We start from the raw sequence: 18,873 nt of genomic DNA, 5'->3' as shown, positions 1-18,873 counted from the left end.
TTTAATCTTCCCCACCTGTTCAAGTTAATGAAAATGAGAAGCTAAAAAAAAGGAGGAAAAAACACTTCTCACCACAAATGCAATTTAAATACAACACTGAGCATGAGAACTCATGGGAATGTTCAATGACTGAGGTTGCTTTAGCTTTATTTATGCTACAAATGAAGTATTGTAAATCTACTATTTTGTAGTCTTAATTAGTAATTGGACTGAAACACAGTCAAACAAGCTGGTACTTGGATGTAAGGTTTATTTTTTTTCTTGCTTTCATTTTGATTTAATTTAACCACTATTACAACTTTTGAATTAAGGGACTAGGCATCCTTAAAAAGTGAATTGCTGTTTTGTAAATTTTTCTAGCAGTTCACTTGCAAAGATGGACAAAACATCCTTCTTCAAGGATTACTTCAGAGGAACCTACCTTTTCATATTATCTATAGACCAGCTCATCCATAGCTGCTGTCTTCTCTTGTCTAAAATCCTAAACACCTAAAGGATCTTTTATTTAAGGACAGATTCCTCTCAATCAAGTGGAACATAATAATGGTATTCCTTCAAGTACTATAACACCTCCAGTGTACTTGAAATTGCTGAAATTCATGTACCCCATTACCTCTTGATGTATCTGTCTAGATGCTTTCCTTGCCAGAGTGGGTAGACTGCACTTGATCATCACCATCACTCAAATAGAAAGTTTTATTTGTTCAAAGAATGCATGCTGAATAGAAAGAGCTGCAATTCAGGTGTCTCAAATTTGTTCATCATGAAGGATCTTCACAAGAAATGGTCTGAGCAGAACTCATTTCATGTCACTAATTCATAGGTAAGTTTTCATTCCCATAAAAGGGCAGGGACCCTGTGCAGCTGATAATTTGTGACTGAAACTGTGATTTACTTCCTTGCTATATTTTGAGGATTAGGGAGTTATAAACAATATTATTAGCACTGCTGTTCTCCATTCCTGCTTGAAGTATTTTGGTACCAGAAGCAATCCTTATCATTATCACAAATTTTTATGCAACTGAAACCAACACTTGGTAACCTCCTATTTCTCATGAAGCTCCAAACAGGAAATAAAATAATTTAGATTAATTTAGTTACTGCAGGCAATGTAGGAATGTGGCTTTTCAAATCTCCAGATTACACTTCATTAGTAATTTTTTTCATGAAAACTGCAGGAAGAACAAAAGTGCTATACTTATACTACTCACAAAGAGTTTTAGACAAATTTGAGCTTGAAAAAAAAGTGTTTTATTGTTAGCAGATATGCAGAAGTGTCAGAATAAAATACATCAATCATAAACTTGAGAAAGCAGGAACTGGAAGAAAGTGGCATGTGCTCCCAAAGAAATCATTCTGTTTCATTCCATTTTGAAAACAAATTTTTTTTTTTTTTTATAATTACTTTTTAAAAAAGTCTCACCTTACTGATTTGGACATTTTCATTTTCTTCACAGGCTTGTCCTCCTGAAAGCTGTAGTCAAGAGAACGTCTTCCCCGAAAGTGATACGAAAATGCATTAAACTGTCCTCTGGTTCTACAGTCTGAAAACAGACAAGAAATTACACATCAACTACAGCATATTTCAGCAGTTACAATATTAATATGGTTTGGCAGTGTTTTCTGGATTGGATAAGGCAAGTCATACATTCAGTCTGATCCCTCTGGAACTGGTTGATGGCAGATGAATCTACCTCAATGACAGAATATTTAAGCTAGTTAGATGGAGAGAATGTGATTACCCACAGACCAGCTTTTTAGTGTGAAACAAAGGAATAAATACAATTTTAACATATAATGCTACTTTAACTATTCTTTTCACTTCTGAAATTTTCACTCTCTTGGCTTTTAATTATTTTCTAGGCAAACAGGGAAGCTACATATGAAGAAAAACAATGACAGAAAAACCACTCTGTGGGCACCTCATCTATCCCAGCCATTATTATTTGTTATTTTTGCCATCTGAAAGAGAATTTTCAATTTAATTCCAAATTTTCAGACATGCTTTATAGGTTGATGAATCTTATTTCCAAATCTGAGGAATCTGAATGTATCACCAGACCCTAAAACTCCTTTCACCACAGAGCAAAAATCTCAAGCCTGAAAATGAGCTATGACAGAAATCATCTCCTAAGATCCGAAGAGGAGGTCTTGGCAGGATGAAGTATGTCTTTCCTCCAGTTCACTTTATTTAGCCTTTCAAACACAGTGAGTATTTGGAAAGAGTCCCATTTAAGAAAGAAAAGGAAAACAAAATAAAACTGCAACAGCGCTTGCTAGAGGAGACAATGAGAAAATAGAAGTTTTCTCATTTCTGTTCACAGAAGCTTTAAAGGTAAAAGTTATAATGGGCCAAGCTGAAGCAGGAACAAACTACATGATCAACTGCTCGAAACAGAGTCTGCTAAAACCAAAGGGAAAGCCTAAATACAGGATGCCATAGGCATTTCTCAGCTAAGCCTGGTATTAGCAGAATGAGTCATGAAAGCAACTGAACATGGGAAGGAGTAATTTTTCCATAATGTTTCTTTTAATTTACACCAAAACAAATTAAATCAGAAACTCAGTAACAATTATAAAGTATTTTTCTGGAATTTAGATTGAATATCTGAAGTATTAACACAAATAACTGCAAAAGTTTCAAGTGTATAAACACTGCTGAAATGAGCAAGTAGAGAAACAAATGGAAGGTTGCTCTGATTACACAAAATTACGTATCTTGGACTACTTTTAATTGGGTTGAATTTTTATGTATATTAAAATATTATAATTACTCTGTTAGGAAAAACTTAAGTTTGTCTTAGTGGCATAATAATCAAGACACAAAAAAAGAAGATGACTGACCAAAAAACAAAAATTCAGATCAAAACCAGTATCTACAGATCATCCTGGAACACAAGTTATCCACAATTCATTCCCCTTCCCTGTTCTTTCCTTGCCGTTTGTCCCATTCTTTAATAAATGCATTACTTCCCTCCTATAACAACAGCACCCACCAAAGAACTACATGCTATTTGCTGCCAACATATTGTTCATTCTTCTTGTGTGTTCTGCTGTTTCCCACATAACCTCCTTGCTGTCCACTCAGAAAGTAAACTTGTTCAGATGGGAACAGACCCATGTGTCTGTAAGAAGCTCGGCATGAAGGCATTTTTGAACACCCTTAGACACTTCTATATTTAGTATGGTGAGAAAAAGGATCATACTGAAGGGTTCCTGAAGAAAGAACTAATTTTGGTCAAAGGAATTTTTTTTTTTGTCAAAGCAATGTGCTGCTTAACATTTTCCTGAGTATCACAAAATCTCTGTTTTTTCTTGGAAGCAATATGTGAAAGGTTTCTGCTATGCTTTGTTAAGTAACTGCTATAGTCATCTTGCATAATACAGATTTTTGGGGCTTTTTTTTTGTACAATAACACAATGGCCCATTGTTTTTTTCATTCTTAGGTTGTTTCTTAGAAACAAAGGTCTGAAATCTTGGGAAAGTTTATCACCTTAGACTGGTAAATATGAGAACCATATGTTCAGTGACAGCTTTAAGTACACACATCTGACTTTCAGAGTTTTTTAAAACTCAAATATGTCAACTTGCCAAATTACCAGCTCATGTTGTTGGTTTCTCTTTCAGGTACAACAGGAGGAATGTCACTGCTGAGAGGTGCAAGAGAAAATGCATCAGCTTTCAGACAGCCTGAATCAAGAAATTTCTTGAATCTCTTGTTTTTTGTTTTGTTTTTTTTTTTTTTTTTTTAATTTTATTCTTAATGAAGAATATCTTAGCAGTAAATAAGAAAAAATAAGCCTGAAATTCTGCCTTTTTTCCCCCCTCCCAGCTTAACTAATATGTCCCCAGATTAGCTATAACCATTCCATTTAATTTTCTGCAGAAAAAGTGAATGTTTAAAAGTGACCTAAGAATTCTTTTTCTCTGTGGACAGGCTTTTTCTTCCAGTAGTTAGCTACTGTTACACTGCAAGTATCAAGCTGATCCATTTACAGAATCACACATAATCACAGAATAATTTATGTTGGAAAAGACCCGCTGATATCTTCAGATCCAACCTTTGACCAAACACCACCTAGACCATGGCACTGAATACCATATCCAGTCATTTCTTGAACATTTCCAGGGATGATGACCCTCCCACCACCTCCCTGGGCAGCCTGTTCCAATGTATAACAACCCCTTCCATAAAGAAATTAGCATTTCTATTTGTATATGCAAGCCATGTCCACATCTTTAGAAAATCCTGTTACCCACAGGGTTTTAAAAATGCAACTATTACATAAATTGGATAATAAAAAACCTGACAGAGAATTATAGTGCAGTCTTAATTCTCTATGAATCACTCCTCAAAATCTAGGCCACGGAGTAATAATCTAACAGTAGATTACAACAAAACAACTTGAAAGACTGAGGAAATGTGAAGCAAAGCACATATCTATTTGATACTAGTTTGATTCTCCAAGATTTATTGTAGTGAATTAGGTTATTTTTACTGTAAGCATTCATATTAAGAACTTGTAGACATGCCAGTGGGACCAGTAAAAGGGTGGAGAAACACTAAAAATATCTGATGTAAAATGATTTTTTTGAGTCGATGTTTTCACAAAGCAGCTACTTAAAAATTGCACAACATAGAAAAGCGACTTTTCATACAAAATGAAGCCATAACTCAAAATATCTGGGTTTGTTATTGCTAAAATGGGCCACAACCCTTCACATTGACAGCATATCTTGATTTCTTCTGTTGAATAAGACTTTCTAACAAAAGAGAAATTAAACACTACCAAAAATGTAATGTGGTGGTCTGAAATCCAACACTAATCTGCTCAGATCAGAACAGATGTATTTTGTAAAAAGATTAGTTAAACATCTGAAAAGAAAAATGTATAGAAGGTAGAAGATGAAGTAACAACTCAGATTGTCATCTGCCAGCTGATATCCTGGGAAATTTTAAGAATAAAGATATTTCCTGTAGTTTATCTCAAAGCTCACAGACTGAGCTTCGAGATCAGTCTACTACCAGAACTAGAAGGTTGAGATGTTGTTGGGAAAGCAAATGTTCAGTTTGGTAATATATAGCTAATGATAGACTAAAGATATTTAAAAACACATCATGCTTTCATGATCTAAATAGGTCTTGGATGGTCTCCAGGTAGATAAAGGAGAACATTAGGTTCTTGATACCAAACCAAAGCAAATCCAACCTCTCCAGTGGAAAAATTAAATGGGACTAGTTAGAGGATTTTGAAGATCAAAAACATGCAGCTTTTGGAATACAAATCAGTAAGAAAAAGTAATTTCAGACAGACTGAAAATTCATGGAAATTTTTAAAATAAAGACCCTAAGAACTGTCCCACTAGACTGTGAAGTCAATAGTGTCTTAGAAAGGCAGCAACAGTCCACAGGAAAGAAGGAAATCCTCCAGCTGCCTAGATTTGTAGAAATCACTGAGACACTTCACTTAGGATGCTTTCCTACCCATGCTGATCTTAGAGTCAATGAACACTGACATAAGGTGAGACTGCAGCCTGACTGTCCTCCAGAGATATCTCTCTATTGCCAGCAGTGGAACTTTGACAGATCTGGCAACTCAGTCAGGAGTTTGAATTTAAACACAAAGATTGAAGCCTATTGCTTCCCTGTTGCTCTTTGGAAGGGATGGCAACTACTGGCATGAAACTCCTGGTAGCAAAGACAAAGCAATGCCATAATTTAAGTCTCCTTATTTTATGTTTATGAATGTAGAATTGTATTTAATGGATCGTTGATACCTGAGCAAGATAAAATAGTTTTGGTTTGGATCAAATACAAATCAAAATACTGATTCTCTTAGTAAAATTTGTAATCATAGAAAAACACTGGGCTATATTAAATACTTCCACTCAAAGATAAAAAGGATGATGTCCTAATAATTATGGACCCTGGAACTTAATTTTAGTAGCCTGGCATAAACTGAATTGTTACTAAGCTAACAGACACTGTCTTTAAATGTAAATTTAAATGTAAAAAGATAATTTCAATGTAGAAAGCAAAAATATGTGACTTGACCAAAGCATACAAGTTCTGGGTAGAGACAAAACCTTTTCAGACACAAATCACATAATTTTGGTATTTTGAGAGTTCTTGGTGAACAATATCCTTTGTGAAAAAAGAACTTCCAGTCTCACACAGAGATTTCTGTTAACATTTTATAGTGTTATTTCCACTATATTCCACAGAATTTAGTGCTTTGCCCAGTGCTGTTTAGTATTCTCATTAAAGATTAAAGGATATAATGAGAAGTGCATAGTAAGAGATTAATGTTGTCAGTAGAGAAGCAATAGACAGCATAATTGTTCCTCTGGTCCTAAAATACAAGGATTCATAAATATAGGTCTAATCTACTGAAATTCAGATTAAGAATGTGTCTTAACTCTTCTAATGAAATTCAGTAGGATTTAAATGTTTGATCATAATTTGTTTAAGGCTGTATTCCTGAATTAAACAAACAAAGAAAGAGAACAATATCTGACAGAGGAGATAGGCTGTTCACTAACTGAGAAATAGTTAAGAAAAACCTTTTCAAATCAGTTTACACTTATAAGGATGACTTGCATCTTATCTGAATCACTTCCTCCAGGGTCACTGTCCATTTTCCTCCTGGGTCCATGTGAAACCTCATGGGTTTTGACATAAAACAAAAGGTTAAAGAAATTCTTTACTTCAACTTACAAAAAAACCCCCCACAAAACAAAAGAAAGCAAAAAAGTGTGAAATTTTTAAAGATTCACATTTGAGTAATCATGAAAGCATACACGGATTACTTAAAAACCAAATTCAAAATACACTTCTTTCACTAGAGCCTGAAATAAAGCACCAGAAGTTTCTTGTTTGGAAACTCTGAAGCTGGAGTGCTCTTTGCACAAAAAAAGAGCAGGAGCAAATCCAGCAATTACTCATCATCTCTGACAAGACAAAGAAAGGTAGAAAGTAAAGGAAAACAGACAAAAACTTGTGCACTTCAGTGGAACTCCTACTTTTTGCCATCATAAACTAGTAATGCTGTTGTATGATTTGCCAACTGAAATCTAAAGGTAATCTGTTTTTTTTATTATTATAAAGAGGAATAATTCTTTGCTTTGTAAGAAGTAAATACTAGCTTTACTCAATAAATCTACAAGGCAGATTTTTATCACTAAGAAATTTTTCTATTCTTCATATGGAAAAGTATTTTGACTTTTTACAAAACAGGAAGGACAACAAAACCAGATGTGTTTTTAACCAGGCTGAAACAGCTGAACACAAGGGTCACTTATGAAACATACATAAAGTGCAATCAGAAATATTCTGTACTTGAAATTTTAACTTAGGATAATTCTAATTTTAAGATCATTAGAAGCATTTTAAACATGGAGAAGGGTTTAATTTTTTTCCTTTTAAATAAAAAACCAATAATAACTTTAAATAAACAAACCCCTTTAATGTATTCAACTCAAAGCAAATGCTGTTCCTGAGTGTATGCCCCACCTCAGAGGACTGCTGGCTGTGGAAGGAAAGAATTTTTTTACATCAGTTACTTAAACTGAATCCCACAGAAAACGTCACAGTCATTCATCCATGCAAGAAAGCAGTTCAAGCCATGCATACTTCACTTTCTTGTCATTAACCCCTGCAAGGCTTCAGGAGTTCAGAAAACGGGGATACAAATAGGAAATTTTTTTTCAAAACACTACTTATTTACCCTTTCTTTTGCTTGACAGTTGTCTAATTGTGCTGCATCCAGTGGTATTCTCTGGTAGTGAGTTTCTTGAATGAAAATGCAAACTGGGTTGTTGAACACAGGACTACTCTAAAGACTTTCCAAAGATAACATCTGTTCTAAAGGGCTCAGTGATAACATAACATTTAGAGAATCAACACAAAATTTCTCAGAACAGCTTTATCTGTTTTACAAATCAATATAAAAAATGTATTTGTGCAAGTGTCTGTCAAGCTTCATGAACCGTGGCAAAGTGAATTTATCCTTAATTGGAAGAATGTGCGTTATTTATGGTAAAGCATTTAAAGAGTGATAATTGGTTTTCTCCCAACGTTTCTGGCATGTGTCAGGGAATTTTTGAAGAGATTCTGGAAGACTTTGTATTAAAATCACAATGTGTCAATAATGTCTAGCTTTTTAGAAACTATTATGATTAATTTGGGAATGGCAAACCTGGTAAACATTGTTTAAAATGCACCCAAGTAACCTACCAATAAAAAAAAGCTGCAAAAATTAGAGTAAGGCCTGAAAGATATTGTATATGGGGAATACTGTACGAGATCTTATTGAAATTTAAAGTTTTTATTTCTGTTATTTTCACACTGATAACTGACATTTTGAACAGTCTTCTTTTCTTAGAGTGATTTTTTTAAAGACTTGTTTACTGAATAAGGCAATACAGTAATCAGTTTAAAAGCTAAGTTATGCAGTAACTTTGAATAACAAATGTCTATCTACCTTTTTAATTGTTAATGATATCTGAGTTTGTTCTCATGGTACAGTCACATCACTATAAATCCTTCCTCAGTATCTGTAGCAGACTGAAGAGACATCCTCCATCAGTTTATAGCTTTCTGCATTAAATTCTGAGCTTTATCACAAAAGAACTTTGTCATTGTGGACAATTACATCTTAGTTATATCTTAATTATATCCTAGTTAAATAGATAAGACGCTAGTGAAAGACTGCGACTTCTTTCAAAAATGAAATCCATCAGTTCTTTATATGTGTATTTTTCTCAACAGAATATTGAATATCCTACTCAGCAGTAGTAAACTCAAGAGAATCAGCAGTAGAAAAGATGAAGAACACAGATCTGGATACCTTTCATCAGCAAATCTACACGGTATTAGTATTGAAATATATTAGGGAAATGATCAGATTCTAATAATATCAACCAATACTACCCTTATCCTCTGAAATAAGAGCAAGATTTTTCATACTAGAAATTTGTTTGACAGCAATTTCTCAACAGTTAGAGTTCAAGAGCAAAGTTCCCAAAATTCCTGAATATACTTTTACAGCCTGGGCAGGTAATTTGAATTTTGTCCAAAGAAAATGATAATGACATTGTCAAGGAGATCTCAAGAAAGAGGGGTCATTGTCCTCTGAAGCATTTTGTTGTTGATGCTACTGAAAATCATTCTGCATGATCCAGAAGATTCTCTTGGGAATAGATTCTAACTATGCAACAGTTGCAGAGAATTCTGATGTGACGATGGCTGAAGAGAGGCCACGCAGAAAATCTGTGAGACAGAAGCCAACATACAGGCCACCAAGCAGTGTCCTGTGCTCCATGCAGCTAAACAAATCCTATATTTTGGGAGAAAAAAAGCTTATTTTTCAGGAAAAAAGAAATTAACCCACACTCCTAACTTTTGAAGGAGATGGCAATGAACAAGAATATTTATCATCAAAAGAAAGAAAACTAGAAAACAATTATCTACACCTTGCAAAGCTCAAATCGATGCTATTTTTATGAGGTGTTTATTTAATACAGAATATGGAATCATTTCCCACTTAACAGGGGCTATGCTTCAGATTAGAATTTGTAATATCTAATAGCAAAAATAAAAAAACAAAACCCCCAAAATAGTAAAATATCTTCTTAAAATAAAGTAGACACTTAACAAACTGCACACACCTCACTGCCCCTAAATCCACCTCTATACAGACCTTCACAGCAATCTTGCCACATCCTGAGGTCCAGTTTAGGAATATCTTCACAGCTGCTATATCCATGTGGGAATTCAGCCACCTTAAAGACATCATGTTGTACCCTGGTTATGTTGTCACCATTGTCACACAAAACTCTGGCAAGAGATGTCTGCTTGATCTGAGTGAGCTGAGCAGGAGTGAACACACCCGGGTTTTCATACCATAACCTGTAATCTCACAGAAAAGACAAGTCTGCTAGTGAAAAGAAACAAGTGGCAGTTTTTCAAATATATTTCAATGATATTCCAATATTTTCAAAGATATTTCAATGATATTTCAATTAATTTCATTTCAGAATGAAATCAATTATCTCATAGATCCAGTTCTTAACATTCTATCAAGGGACTGATCAAAATGCAAAAATTTTAGTTCCTGGTGTCACTTCAGCACCAGCTGGAGTCATGCTGACACTCTGAAAGGGATAAAGTCTTAAAAAAATTATTTGATTTCTCTTCTAGTCTCATTTCGATGTCTTGAGTATCTCTGGACATCTAAAATGGCACCAGACTACCATGTTAAGGGTTCTTTTAAGTAAGATACTTAAATGACCAAAGTTTATTTCTTTAAGTGACTTTCTTATGGTCATGAAAACATTTTGATGGAATTGCTGAGATTAGAAGAATGGTTAATCTATTTCTAGTTTACTATCAAGATAAGTGAGATGATTTAATTTCCTAACAAATTTTTTTCTGTTTAACTATTTTCATAACTATATTGGTTCATGGACTTTCTCATACATGCTCAGTTAATTCTTTTTATTCAAGAAGGAACACTATGGTTTCAAATAGTTCATTTTTTCATGCATAAAGGGCTAAAAGCTTGTTATCAATAGCAAATATAAATAATACATTATATAAAAAGCAAGCTTTTCATGGAAAAGAAAATTTCTTAAGTTACTGTCCAGAATTTGAAAACATTTTGCACCACTCTAACATATAGGAACTCCTCACTGGGACATTTTTTTCTGTCTCCCAAAGCTGTATCAGTATTGATACTTTTTCCACCACCTATTTTAAACCAAAACTAACTAAAGGAAAAAAAAAAAAAAGGTGTTTTTTTAAACGTTAAAAATTCAAAAACAGTAGTAAACCTAGAAGAATGGTCAAGAAATTTCATTTTACCTATTTAATGTAAAATTTTCATAAAGTATTGGACAGTAGCCAATGAATTTCCAAGTACTGCAATCAGATTCTCAAATTTCCATCTTCAGATGAAGTTAGGCTCCCTTCAAATATCACTCCTTTTTCATGCACAGAAACATCTGCTTTGCATGGCGTTACCAGCTTTGATCCTCTGCCCATTGAAAAAGACTTTTCAAAGAAGTAAAAGCTGCTTTCATTATGTGTAATAACATTTTACTATTTGCTGATATGGTCCTTCCAAATATTTGTATTCCTTGGACAGCAGAATCCCCTTTCCTAAATATTCAATGTTTTTGTAGTTTCCTAATGTTGTATCAGAAAATGAAACAAAACAGGAAAAGGAGCTTTTGCTGAAAAAATGCAGACATATATCAACAAAAAGCAGTATAGATATTCTGTTGTAACACAAATAGGTACTTGTCACCAGTAACCTGGAGCTCATACTGCACATATTTCTTCCCCTTTTACTCTCTCTGCCTCGAGGCATGAGAGTTCTATGCTTCACAGCTTTATTTTTTAACATACTTTATGTAGTAAAGTTTGGGGGCTCTTTTAAAACAGCATAGAAAAAGGTTTGGGTTATTGACTACAAAAATAAAAAAGCCTTTATAATATTCTAAGTAGTAGTTTAATAACTTATTTCAATAAAATGACATTAAATAAAGAGAATCAAATCTAATTTCCTAATTCTTCCTGTTTTCCTTTCATTAGGATTCAATTAATCAGCCTATGTCTATTTACTCTCATGCTATGAAAAGAACAGGATTCTAGGACATAAATTATGTTAAAATGAGGGAAATATTGATTTTCAGATGCTGAACAAACGTGCTGAAAGTGTGTATAGGAGATTAGGCTGCTGTGACAAGAGAAATTACTATTCTCTCATTTCAGGTATTCTAAAAACTGAAAAGGAGAAATTGTTGGCAGTGTGCATATATTTAAAGTATTTTTGCTTTAAATAATTATAATTTAAAGTAATTTTCAAACAGTTATCAAATTGTGCTCTTTGGATTAACCTGTCTGTTTTTAATACTTACTTGGTGCACAGATTGCTTGTACTATAGCATGCATAGGGGTTATATATACAGAGGGATACTGTTCCAACCTATGCTTAAGTAACAGCCACAATTTCTTTGCCAATAAAATAACTCAATAACAATAAGAGAAGCATCATGCACTTTTAATAAAAGGTAAGTGGCTTAAATATCTGGCAGAAGGAAGCTCAACATGTGTTGACTGTTGTGGTTTTGGGGTCAGTATGACATTCACCACAAAGAGTAATAGAATTAATAAAGAATCATGGCTTCTAGCAATGTTTCAAACATATCTTCTTCATGTTTTCAGTTGTATTTTAAAATCATAAATGAAGATAAAATGGAGTTTGTTTTGGAAACATGACATTGAAACTGTTATTAAGCATCCTTAAGTTAAAATTCATTTTGGTTTCGGTGGTATTTTAACGTACCTGTCTCCATCCCTAATACGCCTGAACTGTGTGCTTAACAGACACATCAAGGTCGGTCCCAGTCGACTCCCCGGAACTAAGTCTTCCACCATTAGAGCAGGAAATAGGTCTATATTCAGTGGGGAGCCATACAACCTACAAATTGAAAAATACAAATCCTGAATAACAAACATTTTATTTTTACAAAATAATCAGTACACGGTGAAGCTAAGAGATACAAATAACTCACAGGAAAAACATAGTGATAGCGCTACATCTGAACAAGCTGTGAGTGTATACACACGAAATTCTGCAATGCAGGTTGTACACACCATGTGGGTCTGACTTCTAGCCTGCAATTTTTTTTCTCCTAGCAGCTTTCTTCTGATTTCTTAGAATTGTTTCTTTTTTGTAGCTTCTCTTTCCTGTGCCTCTGTACACTCTTTTTATATTGCTATAGCTGAGACTAATTCTCTATTGTCTTTAATTTTAAGCAAATAAGCTAGGCGTAGGAGGTAGATGTAGACTTAATTTCAAACACTGACTCTCTAAAGAACTGATTACTGGTAGTGAAGGATGTCCACATGACAGTACAGTGGACAATACTGACATTTGTTTCACTGTACAGAATTAATGGAATTGAACATCTAAATACTTGCGTGAAGTTGGCATTTAATATGACCTTACACTGAAATAGCATTCATATTTAACAGCATTTACAAAATTAGGCATTTCAAATTAATAATTTCACGAATATGTGCAGTATATATTACTGTATATATACTGTATATATTCTTACTGTTCATAGAGATGTAGAAGTAGAGAAATTATCTGAATGTGGAAATTGTTAACATTTTCTGGTACTGATGGAAGTTTCTTAAAAATCCCATTAAGTCTTAGCAAGTATCTTTTTCTATATAAGACATTCAGATACCATTTTTGCATGCACATTTAGATAATTGACTTTTTCTTCACCTCAGGCTCACCTGCTAAGTTTCTCCCTGATTTCAGGATTCTTAATTTCATTTTTCAGATCTTCAAAAGTCTGAGCTGAAGAAAGATTACAGTAAACTCTAAAATCATGGTAGGGAGGAATTCCATGATCTCTGCCTCTCTGAATATTCATAGCTGCCAGATCTAAAGCCACAGTACGTGCCATGGAGAAGAGTCTTTCTGTTAATTCTGTATTGAGTAATTGTGAGGGGACACGCATCTTACCAGCAACACCAAAAAATCCCCTTAGAAGTGGATCAATGCCTCCTTCATTTACAATCCGAAATGGAGAGAAGAATGCCTTGTGAAGAGGTAGATGGCCTTGTGGAATAGGTTCAAAGTTTTCATCCAGTCGATACAGAAAAGGATTAATGAGTGTGTGACCAAACCTAAAAGCGGCAGTTGCAAACTCATTAGTTATGCCAGAATTAACACTGGGATCATAACCCTTATATTCGCCAAGCATCTTCATGCCTACCTCTCCAAAGATCTTAGGGAGCCAGTGGCTAAATGTTATATGTTGCATTTCTGCACCAACAATTTTGCGTGTTTCATGATATATTGTGTCACCATCCCAGTGAGGATTGAGTTTCAGTAGTTCTGTGGCAATTCTGTTGTGCTCTCTAAACCACAATGTGTGGATGCTGGTAAGACCCAACTGTTCGTTAGAGCGCTGATCACCAGCTAAAAAGCAGGGTATTGGGCTCTCATTTTCATCTCTCATACATTCTGTTGGTGGGCCAGTGGCAAATGGAAGAAGGGGCTTGCCAGATCTCTGTACAATGCCCTGCCTCAGAAGACCCCTTTGACTTGCCAAGTCTCTGATTTCTAGTGCTTCATGGTCCGAACTGCCGTACACATTGGACGCATCAATGTATGAGGTCAGCTGGTTGATCTGCTCTCGTGGGTACACAGAATTCATCAGGAGAGATGTCATGCCACTCCCGCAAACTGGGCTGGAGCGTACAAAAAACATGCATCGTGCACCATTTCTAACTCTGGGATCGTTTGGTGGTATCATAATTGAAAAGCATGGAGGATCATTTGTGCAAACAGAACTGCAATGCTGGCCATCTGAAAACCTGGCCTCGCTTAGCGCAGCCACGGTGAGGTCAAGGTCATGGTCAAGAAACTGACCCCACTGCATGAGCATGTGAGTGTACTGATCATCAGGAGTTACGGTTTCTGTGCCGATCAGAGTAGTTGAAACCAAGCGAGGCATTGGGAGCGCGTAGCCATTAGAGAGTCTTCTGGGTTCAATTCCCCGAGGCAAATTGAATCCATTGTCATAGACTGACTTTAACAGACGTTCAAAAGCTGTCAGAGAAGCGCCCCACATGGGATGCTGAAGGTTGTTGCATGTTCCATCGTGTGTCCTGTACTTCTGGTGGAAGCACATATCGGAGCAGTTGTTCACTCGTCGATGGGCTGTACAGCCTGAGAGATTGGCTATCAGATTCAAGTACTGTGGGGATACAAGGTCATTATAGTGATAACCTGAAAGAGAAAACAGAGAAAGAAAACGATCAGAGAACTCATAGACTCAGGGTCCCCCCACAGATCACAAATGTATTGAAATGCTATTTTATTTTTTATTTTAATTTACATTTCCCATCAGATTAAACAGCCCTACTTTTAGATAAGGACAGCAATAACCATATATGTATATTTAAGCATTAGGTCATTTGAACAACTTCACCATCACTAGGTCAGGAGGAAACTTTCTAAAATGCCAATTCAAGTGCAACTTTTACAAAATGAGCTTTCACAAAAGGAGCTCATTTGGTCACTTAGAAAAGCAGAGATATTTTCATGAAGAAAAACCTCATTTTGAGACAAATAGAACATATTTTTCATGTTAATAAAAGCATTTTAAAAAATGTCAGTAACACTTAAATGGATTTCAAGACTGTAGCTTTTGAGGCTTGCTCATTCACTGAACAATACTATTTTGTTTTGCTTTATTATAGTGAAAGCTGCAAATTTTAAGAAAAATAATCAATGACAAAATAAAATACCACCAGAAATAGAGCCAAACGTGGAATGATCTCTAAGACAAACGCTGTGGAGTAACTCATATACACATTACCCTAGACGAGTTTCTGTATGAAAGTAGTGTTTGTGTAGCATTTGGCACAGATTCCCTCGGCAATCCACACCATTCACCTCTGGGACTAAAACATACTTATAATTTTTCTGTATTTTTTTTTCTCAGTTCATAGAAAAATAATACATAAAAAATACATACTGTAATTCATTAGAGTTATGTTTTTGGAACCTCAAACTAAGGTTAATGTACTGCATGATCTCTGTTGTGGCATGATGGCATGTGGAAGGACTGAAGACCATAAGGCCTCCTTGGCTGACGGCAAATAGTAGAAGAGTCAGCCTGTGCCTTGTCCTTGCTGCCTACTAGGAATCATTGTAAAAGCAATTTTTACTTAATAACATTTGGATTTAATTTCAGGGGGAAAAATTCTGGCTACATCTACATTATCAACTTGTGTAGATCAACAGAAATGTCTCAGTAAAGTGAAATTTTTGCTGCTGAGTAAGACATACCTACTGTATCCAGGAGTAGGTTTCCTTCAGAAAATCTATACTTTTTGTGGGCCTGGACCCGATTTTTCATTTAAGTTGAAAAGAATTCACCTTGTTCAAGACCCTGTCACAAATCATACCAAAGCACAGTAAGTGGGGACAACTTTAAAAAGGAGCTGCTGGTCCAAAGCAAAAGGCACATCATGAGTGACTAATGGATATAGAGCGTGGATGAACAAGGTTCCAGGATCCAGGAAAAAGTCCAGGAGGTGGAGTATTTGGCAGTGTAGATGTATGTTTAGCTAACTAGAAACCATCATACACCAGCAAGGATCTTGATCTGGAAAGAGTCCAGTCAGGAATAAAACCAAACAAGCAGTATAAAGGCAAAAGGAAAAATGGAAATGAGTGAGTGTAGAGGGGCACTGTGCTCCCACAGGCTTCAGGAGTTCCCAGCACGATAGCAAACACTCAAAAATATGAACTGAATGCAGTTTTGCAAGGGGTCGGTATCAGTTAATTGCATGCAGTTGGGAAATGTTACTTTTAGTCCTGAGCTCAGTCCCAGTGTGCCTGCAAAGACAGTGGTCTTCATCTAAATTCAACACATAAACATGTGCTAGGTACAACTGGCTCTCTGCCAGCTTCCACAATGCAGGGCAATTGCAAATAAATTACCTAAAGCCCAGCCTTGTCTTTGCCTTGAAAGGGACTGGGTTGCTCAAAGTTGCCCAGCCAGGACAGGACCTGTGCTCAGCCAGGGAAACTGTTTTCTCAGCCTCAGGCTGTGAGTACTCCACATGGCTTGCAAGTCAAAGCAAAGATATCAGAGATTTAGTTCTTGCTAACATGCTCATGCAGACACACAGAAACTATTTTATGGAATAGTTTCTGTGTGTCTACATGAGCATGTTAGCAAGAACATACTAGGAAAAAGAAAAACAAACCACAAAGCAAAACTTGTAAGTGCCACTGGGTAATGCAGTAAAATACACATTTTGAGGATATAATTGATAGCATATTAAAATATCCTGGCTACCAAGGTAGTTTAATTCTAGAACTATGCCCAGAAAACTTATCTTCGTAATAATAGCACTCCTGTTTAAATTATCATCATTGATCATGGCATTCTTTGCTTATAATTATTCATTCAAATAAACATTTGCAGTTATCTTGACTGCCACCCCCACTTCTGAAATCAAGTTGTGAGCAAAACTCGACTGTGAACCTTTTAGGTAGAATGACTTTCAGTACTAATTTAAAATAAAAGGCTCAGGTTCTCTCTTTAGAAGTTCAAGTAGGATCTAATGTCTTATGATGAATTAGATTTTGGCTTTCTGATGCTAGTTGCTAATCCTTAATTACCTTTCACATTGTAGGCACTAGCTTTGCCTCTGCTCTCTAAATGGCTGGGTGCTGGGCATTTCCAGTGCTTAGAAGCTGGCTAGCTCAGTTCACATATTATCTTTTTTTTTTTTCGAACCAAGGAAGATGTTTCATAGAGTCATAGAAATATTGATTACAAGGGACCTTTTACCCAGACCAAGCTCCTGGCATAAGTAGAGCTGTTTCCAGCACTAGACACCTGCATACCTGCTCCAGCAGGGTTGAAAACCTGCAAAGTCTGAGACTCCTCCACCTTTCTGGATTGGTTGTTTCAGTGCTGCACCGGTCTTCTGGTGAGAAACTGTTTCCTAACATCTAACCTGAACCTCCATTAATGGCCATTCCCCTTGTGTTACAGTCTAGCGCTGTGAAGGAGAATTTGGTTCCATAGTCTTTCCATGGGACATTCAAAGGTTTTGCAAAAAAAAAAAAAAATCTCTGACTGGGAACTGTCACATTTCTCAACTGTTCTCAATGCTGAAGTGCTAAATAACACCTTTCATTTGGCTCTGCATTTCAAAGTAAAATGAAATAAGGACAAAAATTGCTATTAAAAATTGGAGCATTGAGCAATTTAAATGAAAACAGATTTATTTTATTATTCAAGTTTCCCTAAAAGCCAGGTTTCTTTGGATTCTGTAGGTCTGAAAAGCAAGATCTGGTTACAAAGACTTTCCAGTATCACAGAAAGTTGCCTAATTTTGCGTTTATTAACTAGTATCCATAGGTTTTAATATGAGTTTTTGGTAAACCTTAGGTGTTTCACTATTATGAATCCTAGTCACCCAGTTCTCACACATCACATTTTATATATTGCTAGTACTATATATTTATAGCATATATATGTACAATGTTCTTGCATATGCATCTAATCAGAGATCCAAACCAAACAGGGTGGCTCTTATAATACATCAGCCTTCAAAAAATGTTGAGTAAGTTTTTGTGGTAAACAATTCACCAAGAATTATCTACTCAGCTCTAATAATGAGTAACAAGCTGCTTTCACTAGCAAATGTGACAGTACACCACAAAGCTTGTTGTCTTTGGTCTTATAAATACTTGATAGTTCATGGTCAGTGTTAAAGTTTTCAGAAGTTACAGTAAATACGCAATTATAAACATCAAAAAGAAAATAATGAGTAAAAGTATTTCCTCTAGATTGTCAGTGTAGTTTTTGGCTATGTCTCAAGTCTCAAAAGCTCTCCTAAAACTCTATCATTATTTCCAAATGCTTCAGTCCTATGTTTCAAGCCTATCCACACATATATCTACACACATTAGCTGTATGTACTCCAGCTGGACTTCATGAGTTTGACTGGAATCCAATACCTAAAAGGCTGAAATTAAACCTCACACTTTTTTTGCTAGTTATAAAAAGCAACAAGAACTGTATTTCTCATTACATCACGTCAGTGTTAAACAAAGCAATTAGCTTAATTTGACACTCATTTATAAAGTAGCAAATAATTCTTTGAATACTATTGTGATACATGCAGAAATCTCGGTTTGTAAGTTATACAAATACTTCTTGTTATGTCATATTTTCTCGTTGCCAAGGCACGCTGATATTAAATGGTTTTTCTTAAAGAAACAGGAACAAAACACTGCATATTTTTACCATAC

At 35.4% G+C, this 18,873-nt stretch overlaps 1 protein-coding gene across 8 annotated transcripts in view; it reads right to left on the bottom strand.

The window, feature by feature from the left end:
* The window catches only part of PXDN (peroxidasin), a 158,555-nt gene that overhangs the window by 79,627 nt on the left and 60,055 nt on the right, over window positions 1-18,873 (bottom strand). For 6 of the 8 annotated variants that reach the window (XR_005953796.1, XR_005953798.1, XR_005953799.1 and 3 more), the window contains exons 17-20: window positions 13,317-14,820; window positions 12,352-12,486; window positions 9,703-9,911; window positions 1,424-1,544 (exon numbers count right to left, since the gene is read on the bottom strand). Coding sequence is in view for 2 of the 8 variants with exons in the window: in XM_041419859.1 (XP_041275793.1) it covers window positions 1,424-1,544; window positions 9,703-9,911; window positions 12,352-12,486; window positions 13,317-14,820 (1,969 nt within the window). In the remaining 6 variants the exon portion in view is untranslated. Of the gene's footprint in view, window positions 1-1,423; window positions 1,545-8,397; window positions 9,340-9,702; window positions 9,912-12,351; window positions 12,487-13,316; window positions 14,821-18,873 lie in introns of those variants that run through there. The other 2 variants (XM_041419882.1, XR_005953806.1) reach the window with 2 other exon arrangements.

This window comes from Onychostruthus taczanowskii, unplaced genomic scaffold (genome assembly GCF_017590055.1).
Source record: "Onychostruthus taczanowskii isolate IOZ18803 unplaced genomic scaffold, ASM1759005v1 scaffold11, whole genome shotgun sequence".
NCBI lineage: Eukaryota > Metazoa > Chordata > Aves > Passeriformes > Passeridae > Onychostruthus > Onychostruthus taczanowskii.
The sequence above is the reverse complement of the archived record's forward strand: the minus strand, read 5'-3'. Positions and strand labels throughout refer to the sequence as shown.